Here is a 12,672-nt window from a genome sequence, read left to right on the forward strand (position 1 = left end):
TTAACCGGTACAGATTTGGAAACTAATGCTATTTTTTCCACATATTGTCAAGGTGCAGCATGCAGTTGAGAAACAGGATTGGGCCCATGCATAGATGCTCGACTAGGGGATTTTCACAGTAAATTCATTGCAGTATTAATATAAGCCTACTTGTGACACTAATAAAGATTATTGTTATTGCAAAATACTGCAGAGGCTGGAAATTTGAAATAAAAACAGAAAAGGCTGGATAAGCTCAGCAGGTTTGGCAGCAACTGTGGAAAGACAATCAGAATTAACTCAACAGAGTCCGTACAATTCTTTATACTGCATCAAAATGTTAACTGTATTTCTTCCTCCACAGATGCTACCAGAGCTGCTGAGTTTATCCAGCATTTTCTGTTTTTCCCACAGGCAATGGTACAGGAGTGTGAAGAGAAGTCACTGAAGACAATTATCTGGGAATGGAAACAGTTAGATGATAGCAGAGGGGTGTTGGAGGAGGATATGGTTAACCGTGTCAATGGCAGCAGATAGGTTGAGGGATACTTTACCATTATCACCGGCACATTGTCTGTAAATTGTGATTTTTATCAGAATGATGTTGAGACTGTGGCAGGAGCAGAAACCTGACTGAAGGGTTTCAAACGTGGAGAGGAATGGAAGACTGGAGACAGCGGTACTTTGCAAGGTCAGGGCGCTCAAAGGGTTACTACTTTAACTGATCATCTAGCAATAAAACACATTTTATTGTTGGACAATGAGTTACAGCAACAATCCCTTGAGCGCCCTGACCTTGCAAACTATCGCTCTATCTCCAATCTCCCATTCCTCTCTGTCCTACACAGATGCTGGGTACTGGGAAGTTTTGAATTCCAATGAATGAGAACCTTGTAAATCCCATCATATCGATTGCCTTCCTCGGGTGCATATTTGCTGACTTTCCGTCCTTTTGAACTCCTGACAACCCGGACCGATTTCCCAGCCTTCCAATCTTTAGCCTCTGCTCCAATCTCATCATTCAGCACGGCGTCACAATTGAGAGCCAAGGCCCTGAAATAAAGCACAGAGAATTGCAGCTCAAAACCAAAAACTACTCGGTGATGAAGCTGGGGATACAATAACAAAAACAACATCTCACTACGGCCATCTGTAAACTATAAATAAAATCTCAAAGGAGTTACAATTTTATCACTGCATTTGAAGTTAGCACAAATTTTTATTTACAATCTTCCAATGAATTTTGACGATACACAACAGCTGGCATTAATCGGTAGTCTCTGATCTCTCGCCACACCAAAACAGCTCACTATTCAGCAGTCTAATTTTCACAGTACCTGCAATTATGTGATTGAGGAATGCTCAAAAAGAAATTGCAGGTTTACAAAAAAATAAAATTACATGCACTACCCCCGGGGGTTGTAAACATTCCAGAACCTCATGCTGCCGAAAGAGGCTGTAATCCATCTGTTCCAACCCGCAGAGTGACCTGTGAAAGCAGACGAACCTGCAACAGCATGAAGTGATCCGAGTTCAGACTGAAGAACACGCGGAAGTTTTAAATGGCAGCAGCACCATCCCCATTTGCTGCTCTCCCACCCCACCAAACCGATTACGTGCTAACCGCAATGTTGACACAGAAGCTACAAGAGTACGGTATCCTATGATTGTGCCCCTGGGCTATCCGTCCAGAGGTGATGCTCAAGTCTTAAGTGCAGCAAATTGTGAAAATGAATTTAAATGCACCCCCAGAAGAATTGCTACGGAACCCTTAAGCTACTGTAAAATCACAAATATCCCAGAGGGATAGCAGTTTGTTGACCGGTGACTCCAGATTCCCAGTAACCTCTGAAGGGACCTGGCAAGTCAATCAATTGTGTAGAAATGCTGCTGACAACAAAGAACAAACAAAGAACAAAAGAAATGTACAGCACAGGAACAGGCCCTTCGGCCCTCCAAGCCCGTGCCGACCATGCTGCCCGACTAAACTACAATCTTCTACTCTTCCTGGGTCCGTATCCCTCTATTCCCATCCTATTCATGTATTTGTCAAGATGCCCCTTAAATGTCACTATCGTCCCTGCTTCCACCACCTCCACCGGTAGCGAGTTCCAGGCACCCACTACCCTCTATGTAAAAAACTTGCCTCGTACATCTACTCTAAACCTTGCCCCTCTCACCTTAAACCTATGCCCCCATGTAATTGACAACTGGATTAATTTTCGGGATGATAGGGTTGTCCTGTGAGGAGAGTTGAAATACCCTCTGCATCTTAATAAATACTTAAGAGGCCTCGACAGACTCGATGTTGAGAGGTTGTTTCCCCTGGCCGGAGAGTCTGGAATGAAGGATCCACAGCCATTTTGAACTGAGATGAACATAAATCTCTTCACTAAAACAGGGCTCTAAATCTAATTCTCTTCCCCAGAGGGCTGTGGGTGCTCAGTCATCAAGTATATTGAAGAATTTCTGGGCACTGAGGGTTTGAAGGAATGTACGGGGCTATAGAGAGGGAAAATGAAATTGAAGAAGATAGCTATAGTGCTATTGACTGATGGAGCAGGCATGAGTCTCTTTGCTAAATGTTCTTACATCGGGATTAACAACAAATAGGGTCTTCCATCTTACTCACATGCTGAAAACAAATTGAAAAAAAAAAGTTCAAGGCCTTTATTTTGATGTCTCACTTATTCATCAGAAAGGTGTATAAAATGTGAAGCAACAGCAACCTACAGGAATTCCATTTAATTCCACCTGCTCGATTCCTCAGTCTCTGTAAATCTTCTCACGTATTACCCTTTTCTGCATAGCAGCCTTATTCCTCCAGACTATTTCTTATCCACGAACAAACATCCCTTTATAACAACATCGCCTCCCACCCACAAGCCCTCGCGATCTCTGTGCTCCTCCAGTTCTCCACATCCCTGATTTTAATCACGCTACCTCTGGCTGGTGGCCTTGCTTACAGCTGCCTAGGCCTCAATTTCCTCTCCTGCTCATCCCGCTTTTGTTAAGATGCATCCTAAATTCCATCTCTTTGACCAATATTTTGACCAACCCTCCAGATATCTCCTTTAAGTGGCTCACAGTGTCAAATTTGTTTGGTGACATTTGTGTGGCGTGCCACTTTGCCACATTAAAAGGTACTATTGAAAAGTTTGCTCGATTGATACCTGGAATGGGGGGGTTGTCTTATGAAGAAAGGTTGGAGAGTCTGGGCTTGTTTTCACTGGAGTTTTAGAAGAGTGAGGGGTGACTTGATTGAAGTATATAAGATTCTCAGTGGTATTGACAAGGTAGACCGGGAAATGGGGATGGAATCTTCCGAGAATTTGACAAAGTGTCTGTCTCATATAAAACTGGTGTGTAACTCGGCAGTTGTGCAGACCAGTTTTCTCACGGCATCTTGAGCCCCTTTGCCAAAAAGAAAATGAGTGGGCGTGTTTTACTCTGATGGGGTGGTGCGTCAGAAGCTGGAACCAGCATCAGAGAGATCAGGGTGCCATGATCAGCTTAACGGCCCCCAGCAACCCAACATTCATCGCTGGCGGCACCCCCCCCCCGCAAAATCTGATCTTCCCCTGCCCACCACACATCAAGGCACCCTCCTCCCCCTCAATGTCTGCCCTCCTCTCCGTATCAATGTGCAGCTCCCTCGCAATGGGGCTCTCACTAGGGTCTGCCCTTGGCACATGCTGGCACTGCCCTGACGTGCGCCAGAACCCCCACCCCCATACATGGAAACAGATTTAAAGTTGTTAAAATGGCGCTGGCGCAGGGCGGTGAAAATCAGGAAACGCGATCTCTCCACAGAGAATAGTGCTTCACGATTCCCGTGAGATTTTCCATCCTTCCCCGCCGATCCCACAGGTGGCAAGGACGGGCTCAAGATCTCGCCCATGATGTTCCCTCTCGTGGGTGTGTCAAGAACTAGGGGGACACGGTTTTAAAATTAGGGGGCGCCCTTATAGGAGAGATGAGGGAAAAAAAACATTTTCTCTCAAAGCGTTGCACGACTTTGGAACTCTCTACCTCAGAAGGCGATAGAAACGACGTCACTGAATATTTTGAAGGTTGAAGGTAGATAGACTCTTGCTAGGCAAGAGAATTAAAGGTCATCGGGGGGGTAGATGGGAATGTGGAACTCAACGCAAACGAATTAGCTATGATCTTACTGAAAGACGGAGCAGCCTCAAGGAACAAACGACCTACTTCTGCTCCTATTTTGTATTATAAATGCAAGCTATCATTTCATATTCCTCCCTATTGCAGTATATCATCACAAGAGGAACAGAGAGCCAGCTCATGGCTGAAGTGGAAGCGTTCCAGTGTTGCTCTATGCACCTGCAGATGCCGGCATGTTTTTAAATGCGAAGTGACATGGATACCTGAGAAATGTTTTGCACAAACATTAAAAAAAAAATTTTTTTTAGAGTATCCAATTATTTTATTCAAAAAAATGCTTTTTTAAAAAAAAAAACTAAATCAGGGGCAATTTAACGTGGCCAATCCACCTAACCTGCACATCTTTGGGTTGTGGGGGTGAATGTGCAAGCTCCACACGGACAGTGACCCAGGGCCGGGATTTGAACCCGGTCCTCAGCGCCGCAGTCCCAGTGCTAACCACTGTGCCACATGCTGCCCCTTGCACGAACCTTACCAACAAGCGGGGAACATCTGGTAGCCAGAAATCAACGTCACAACTTTAGCTTTAAAGTTAGCTAAATGCTGGGTTGTATTCATTTCCCTGTGAATGCTAAGTGATGTTGATTCAACAGAAACAGCTGTCCCAGCATATTGCTGAAACATTTCAAGTTGAAGCCACTAATATAATCTCGCCTTGATAATTGATTTTATTACTAATTTGACAGATTTAATATTTCACATTATGCAACTTAAGTAACGGTCAAGTGGAAACTTAGCACTAAATTTAAATTAAGTAATCAAGCTACAAGTAACTTTGAAGAGGGCTACACTGTACCTTCAAGCAGCCAATTCACAAATATTGTGATTAGTTGATCACCTTCTCTCTGCTGCTCAAATATCCAATTGGAAATAACAGTTGGTTTCCCTCAGTATGTTCAATTATTTAGGCAATGGCCAGGATTTTCCACCTCTGCTTCCGGTGGGCGGGAAAGCCGGTTGAGGCAGTAGTCCCCAAATGGCTTTTATGCCGGCGGGAATTTCCCATTCCTATTCACCCCAGTCCCACCAATTGCGCAATGGGGTTCCCACCATGAAAGGTCGGCAACCCCATTACCAGACTTTCCCTACTGTATCGTCCCTCCAACACGCCCGCCAGCGTGGCATCGTGTCGGCGGGCAATTGTTGCCAAATGGGGACCTAGTGAACAATCCCCGCTGGGGTCGCACAGGAAATTACAGCCCCCACGAGGGACAGGACCATGCCCTGGCAGTACCTTGGCAGAACCACTGGGGACTTTTCATTTATTTTAATTTTTCCCTTTAGATGGAGGTGGCCTTTAAAAAGTGCACCCTGATCCCTTTAATGCAGACATTCCCGGGCCCACCAGTGTGATGGCGTGGGACCGGCCTCCTTCATTTTTTTTTTTTTGCCCAAGTGTCAAAACAACATGGTGGAAAAAGCCGGCAGCGGGTCGGAGGGCAGCATTTTTTCTAGCGGGACTTGGAAACCCTTAACACTCCTTAAAGAGGATGGGCTGCATTCTTCGGTTCTTTTACAACAAAGTTCAATATTTCTATCCACAAAGTCGAAATTAAAACCAAAAATCCAAGTGGGAGAATTAGCCTGCCTCAGGAGGTGTATTCTGCTCTTGTTCAGGTGATGTGAAATATTTCATGGTATATTGAAAAAAGAGCACAGGAGTTCCCCTGGTATTTCCTGGACAACATTCATCCCTCAACTGACTACAGTGACAGACAAACTGGATATATGGCTGTCTGCGAAATTTTGCTAAGTGCAAACGGGTGCTGTGGTTATGACAACAAGTGATTGAACTACAAAAGCCATTAATTGATTGTAAAGATATTTGGGATATAAGAAGTTTGTTAGTTTTTTGAAATTCCCCTTCTCAGACATCCTAATATTGACTATTTTGCAGCCTTCTGTTAATTAGGTGTTCTGTAACTAGTAGCCCTGATACGGAAATCTTTAAAAGGGTGAGGTAAATGACAGCACAGAAATATGTAAAACTCACCTATTCATGTTGGTGAGGGTCTGATCATACGACTGCTCGCCAATCCGCTTGTTTCCAGAAAGATCTCGACCACCGCTTCCAGTGTATGTGAATTCATTACCCCTGTCCTAAGAGTATAAAGAAGACCCATCAGCGACAAGAACTCTACCCAGTTAAGGTCAATATGATGGTGCAATTGTTGCTTATCGAGCAATTACAGTATCTCATTGCAGGGAGATGTGATTAGGCTGATAACGTTAGGAGCTGGTATTAAATTAATTTCGACACCATTGTCAGGATATGAAACCTTTCGAAATCCACGCCCGTCTCTCTCAAATTGAATCAGAATTATTCAACAATAAATATTCTTGGGTAGGGAAGGGGGTGAGGGGGTCAAAGTAACCCAGGAAGGGACGGAACAAAAAGAATCTCAGATATAGTGTTTTAATTTTGCTTTATAAAAATGGGCCCAATACACCACGACATTCCGAATTGAAACCTACATACTGTAGTTGTCAATCTTTTTGCTGGTCACCCGTCTCGTGGTTCAGAAGCATCGACTGCAGTTTATCGCAAAAAGTTACGCAATGGCTGGAATTCTCCGGCCTGGGATTCTGTGTTCCCACTGGCAACACACTCCCGTCCGGGGGTTTCCCGGCGACGTGGGGTGGTTTCAATGGGAAATCCCGCCGCCAGCGAATGGCGTGCATTTGAGAAACACGGGGCCAGGGGACTGAAGAGTCCAGCCAATATCTTTCTTAAGACCCAATGCATTTTATGATTTGTTTGTAACAATTTCACATGACTAATTACAACTTTAAGAGCTAGAATTTCCAAACAATTTCCTGATTAGTACAATCAAGGAATTAATTAAGTTAATTACCCCATTGTATAACATTAAAATGCTGTAATTCCCCAGTGTATGCCAAACCCTCACCATGAAGTAATAATGCACTTACTCAGGGCGTATGCAGTGTACCTTCAGAAAGGCAGTACAACAGCACTCTAATAAAATAGACTTTTATTTATACTGTTAGGAAAAGCATTGGTGTACTAAAATCATGACAGGAAACAATCTTCTCTTTTGGGAATTGTTCCAATTAGATCATTATCTTCGTGTGATAACTTAATGCAGCTCATTCAGTTTGCCAATCCATGACATTGGGCTAAGCCACGAAGACCGGAAATATTCTAGGTTCGTATTCAGTCAATGTGATCTTAGGCAGGTGAAGAAACATGATCATTTTCTCAGCCCTCTGAGACTAAGGAGGGGAGGGTAATAAAGTCAGGGAGTGATCACAACAGTTCGCAATCCAAAAAATATGTACCAGAAAATCAGTGTATCCGTTTACACATGAAGTATGGCTACTGGGAAAGATACTGGAGGATGGCTGGTACATTTACAGAACTGGAAGTGGGGGAAAATATAAGATGAGGAGGGAAAAGATAAGATTAAGAGGGAAAAGCAGTTTAATTTGAGCCCAGGGATGAAAGAAAATTATACTACCATAAAATGCAATATGGAGTTGTACAAACCCAAGAGATGCAACGTGTGGATGTGTGTGAGCGAAAGAGAGAGTATGTGAGAGAGCTCGAGCAAGAAAAAAAATGACCTTACTGATCTGCTCGGATAATGCTGCGCCTCAGTGTCCCCTGGAGTCTTTTTAACAAAAGCTAAAATGGTTAATATTGTACGGAGCTCGTTATTTTAGCAACATACCACTTCGTCCTCAAAGCCGCCGGCTAGCACCAGGGAGTAGGCTCCATCATTACTTCGTCCATGAATCCCTCCAACATGTGGCCTGTGAACACCTGCCTCACTCACCTTGCAGCAATAAAGCATTCAGATTTAAAACAGTTAAGAAAGGTGATAATCGAGTTATCAGTATATGATCAGTAATCATCTTGAATTAGCCATTTCTCATTAACAGAACTTAAAACTGAAATAAAGTCAGTGATATCTTTAAAATAAACAGGGCTCAGTTTGAGCGATTTACAGCAAAAAAAATACGGCGGTAGATAACTTAGCTTCTCAGCACAGTGGCGCAGTGTTTAGCACTGCTGCCTCACAGCGCCGAAGACCCCGGTTCGGTCCCGGGTCAGTCACTGTCCGTGTGGAGTTTGCGCATTCTCCCCTTGTCTGTGTGGGTCTCACCCTCACAATCCAAAAAGATGTGCAGGCTAGGGGGAATGGCCACACTAAATTGCCCCTTAAATTGTAAAAAATATAATTAGGTAATCTAAATTTTTTTTTTTTTTAATAAAAGTACATAAGATAGCTCCGTGTTCTGATAATTCTTGAGTCATGCAGATTTGTCGTCACATATGCACAAATCCTGAACAGATTATAGGGAAAATTAAGTTTTGTCATTGGTTGGGCAACATACAACACAAAAATAGGAGTAAATACTTGTGTGATGAAGCAGCTGTGGGAAAGCTAGAATGAACCATAACGTCCCACTTAACAAAGTAGCAGAAGCAGCAGGCGCAAATATCGTCTGGTCAAATGACTGCATTGGAAGCACATTTTTCACATAACCGGAGGGTAATTTAAAAGAAAAAGTACATAAGAGAGTTCCAGTCCCTCCCAAGATATGCTTCTTCAAAACATTCCAGGAGTGTAGATTAGCTTGCCAAGTTTTGAGGGAACCCAAATGATAAGCACATGTGAAACAGCTACAACATTGTAGATAGGTGATGGCAATACTGGGTTACAGGGATAGGGTGGAGGCATAGGCCTGGGTAGGGTGCTCTTCCAGAGGGTCGGTGCAGACCCGATAGGCCAAATGGCCTCCTTCTGCACTGTAAGGATTCTATTCTATGATATGATTTCTCACGTAAAAAGCGATTCCGCTATAAAGCCCCAGAACACGTGGCATTGAATTCTTATAAAAGCTAGAGTAGACAAGAGCAGGGCAGTAATCATAATTGATCCATGAAAAGGCCTTCAGTAAGGTACTAATGTAAACGGCGCCATAGTCCCAGATGACCATAGGCTGCTTTCCCCTTTGACAGGGAGATCTGACTGGTGTTGGTGATTTAACCGGAGGATCACCACACCTCAGGCCAGGGTCAAAGTACAGGAATTGAACCCGCGCTGTTGGCCTTGCATCACAAACCAGCTCTCCAGTTAACTGAGCTAAGCAGGCCTACATAATAGACAAATGAACGTCAGAGAATGTTGAGTCAAAGAATGCGCAGTGGAACAGATAGCTAGTTGGCTACAAGACAGAAAGTAAGTGCAATGGGGCAGTTATTCAAGTGGCAAAAGGTGTTAATTGGGGTCCCACAAAGATCTGTACTGGGACCGCTATCGTTCACAATTTATTATGAACAATTTAGACTTCTGACTCCAAACCCACAGGCCACACCAAATTGGCAAAGGGCAGGGGTAGGATCAATATGAAGGAAGGCTGCAACAAAATTACAAAAAGACATCGATAAACTCACAATGGGTATATAATTGGTATAATCTCCACCCAGGGGATAGGGTGGAGGTGTGGACCTTGGGTAGGGTGTTCTTTCCAAGAGTCGGTGCAGACTCGATGGGCCGAATGGCCTCCTTCTGCACTGTAAATTCTATGTAAAATTAATTTTAACGTAAATAAGTGAGTGAATATATTTTGGTAAGAAAATGAGGACACATATTTACTTGGGAAATAATAATCTTTATTGTCACAAGTAGGCTTACATTAACACTGCAATGAAGTTACTGTGAAAAGCCCAGAATCTAAATAGTACAAAACGAACCTTGGAGTACAAATACAAAAATATTGCTTAAAAAGACTGTTTTTGTCGAAGCTTTTCGTCTTACACTCATCAACATACCAACAACATACCAAGGATACCACATTGTCCTGATGAGTGCAAAACGAAAAGCTTCGGCAAAAATAACCTTTTCTCCCCAGCAATACTGGTATTACCAAATTATTAAATACAAAAAAATCATTAAAAGTAGTGATGTTGTAAGGCCATAAACATAAAGGCACTCGGGTTTATTTCTATAGGCATGGAGAGTTTAGAGGTTATGCTAAACTGGTGGTGAGCCTTGGCAAGACCAAAACTGGGAATACTGTGTAGAGGTAATATTCTGGTTACCATGTTATCATTTGACTTTCCAGTCTGTACCACCTTCACAAGTTGTTAGTCCCCCTCAACCAGCCTCTGACTATAATCCTACAATTTTTTTCTGCTTCAAACATTTATCTAATTCCCTTCTATAGATCACCACCTTATCAGGCAATGCATTGAAAATCCAAAACCATTCATTGTGTGAATTTTACTTCTGTGGCCTCTGGTTCTTTGTCAATCACCTTAAACCTGTGCCCTCTGGCTATTGACACTTCAATCACCGAGAAAAGTTTCTCTTTACTTCCCCTATCCAAAACCTTAAGCACCGCCACCAAATCTCCTCTCCGCCTTTTCTGCTCTAAAAGAGAGAAATCGCAGTTCTCCAGTCTATCCTCCTAACTATAATCCCCGATCCCATTCTAGTAAATCTCTTCTGTACCAATTCACAAACTCCTCCCACACTGGAGCGAGTTAAAAAAAAATTGACAAGGGACGATATTCCGAGAAAAGGACTACTCCTTTCAGGAGAGGATGAACAGGCTGGGTCTTGAAAAGAGAAAGGCTGAGCGAGGAGTAATGTGATTAAGGTCTTTAAAATTATGAAACGTTTTGACAGAGTGGAAACGCAGAGAAAGTGTTTTGACTTGTGTGGAAGAGCCGAGCTGGAGGCCAAAGTCAGCAAAAGAGACAATCGGGGAATTCAGAAATATTTTCTTTAAACCAGAGTGGTGAGAATATGGAACCCATTACTACAGTGAGTAGTTGTGACTAATAGTTTCCATAAATCTAGTTTCCATAATACTATCAAGAGATAAGGCAAGATGAGGGAGAAAGGAATACAAGGTTAAATTGCTAGTTAGATGCGGATGGATAGGTGGAGGCTTGCGTGGAGCATTGACAGCGGAATGGACTGTACTTGCTCTGCATATTATAATAATTTATGTAATTACAGCTGTTTATGGCCAATCAAAGCTAAACTGAAACAATCTTAAACTAACTGCTCCTTCTGAACTACGAACCTGCAAGGACTAACTACATGTCTAATTTAAGAATGAGGATCCGGTCAGGCAAGTAATCAATCCTCTCTGCTTCATTCCACATCGACTGCAGAAGCTATTAAAGTAAGGCAGGTGGAGATTGGGTGATTCATTCCTCCCCGAGTAAGAATTATTTTATCAGTTGTCAAAAGTTGAGCTGCAAATAGGAGAGCTCGTGTTGCAGGTATATGATATCTTAGCAGTAATATGTAGCAATTGTGTGCCAAATGTGGCACATTTTGTTACCACTGGAACATGATGAAGCATCAGGTAGAACAAGCCTCAACCTGCTCCCCATACTTCTTCAAGACTATAGCGGTGAATGATACACTAATCTAGTTACCAGCTTGCCCCCGGTCTTCACACACACACAAAAGAAATGTAAGAATTGAAAATGCCTAGATGTAATAACTTGAGATTGTGCTCAGATCTATACAGTGGAAATTACACTTCAGTTCTCTAACTTCGTGATAACGAAGAAAGCATTGAGACAATGTTCTGACCCAACCGAATCGGAGAAGTGATCTTAGTTTTAAAGCTGTAGGTGTGCCCGAAGAAACCTTTTATCAGAATGCCAATTTGAATACAGCAGATCAAGAACAAGGCCTTGCAGTTTTCCCGAAAAGAAAACTAACACTTTCACTTGTGCAGGACATGAGAAAAAGCACCTTAGACGAGATTTAAATAACGCCTGGTAAGGATCAAAAATAAGACTTGGTCAACTGAGAATTGCACGGACTTAATTGTGCACCATTTTCAAACAGCTTGCTGAAAACCAGGCATCAACGGGCGGTCCCTTAACTGTACAAATGCAAATTGTTCATTAAAGACTGAAATCACCACAACATGAACTGGATAGAGCTATATTTTCATCTAAGCTGAAGCACAAACTGGAGTTATTCCAGTAGAAGCAGAATGTGTGTGACTGGTCTAACCAACCAGCCATTAAACAAATGTTTTTAATTCAATGCTATAAACTCTTATTAATGGATTTCTTGTAAGGAAACCAAGGTGGTGTCAATCATTGGGCAAAACCGATCTAATAGTGTGTGTGCTTCTGTGTGCGCATGCGTGTGTCTGCCTGCCAGTGGGTCTGTGTGCATGTGTGTGCGCATATGCGCAGAGAAATTTGAATTGAAGTTATTGTGGCCAGGAAAATAAAAGACTTTCCGTGCCACAGTTTGACACAGCAGAGATTGAGACGATACCTTGGGGTTGGTGGGTTCTCCAAGGAGCCAAAGATGCCCAAACCCTAAACACACCGCCCTCCTATATATCCTGGCTACATGCCGAGTCAAGAGAGCAATTTTATACCCCCGAGCCTAACGTATTAGCAGGTAAAGAGGAAGAATTTCAATCGAGCAGCTTGCATGAATAACTTTACCCCTTAAAATTAAACTCAAGGTGCAGGGTGCATTCTTTTATGGG

The 12,672-nt window shown here is 42.9% G+C and overlaps 1 protein-coding gene across 2 annotated transcripts in view; it reads right to left on the reverse strand.

Annotated features, from left to right (window-relative positions):
* Positions 1-12,672, reverse strand: part of LOC140429776 (E3 ubiquitin-protein ligase UHRF1-like) — a 168,224-nt gene that overhangs the window by 12,845 nt on the left and 142,707 nt on the right. For both annotated transcript variants that reach the window (XM_072517222.1, XM_072517221.1), the window contains 3 exons: positions 7,857-7,961; positions 6,158-6,264; positions 870-1,032 (listed from right to left, as the gene is read on the reverse strand). In XM_072517222.1, the coding sequence (XP_072373323.1) occupies positions 870-1,032; positions 6,158-6,264; positions 7,857-7,961 (375 nt within the window). The remainder of the gene's footprint in view (positions 1-869; positions 1,033-6,157; positions 6,265-7,856; positions 7,962-12,672) is intronic.

The sequence above is a fragment of the Scyliorhinus torazame genome, chromosome 9 (assembly GCF_047496885.1).
Source record: "Scyliorhinus torazame isolate Kashiwa2021f chromosome 9, sScyTor2.1, whole genome shotgun sequence".
In the NCBI taxonomy this organism is placed as follows: domain Eukaryota; kingdom Metazoa; phylum Chordata; class Chondrichthyes; order Carcharhiniformes; family Scyliorhinidae; genus Scyliorhinus; species Scyliorhinus torazame.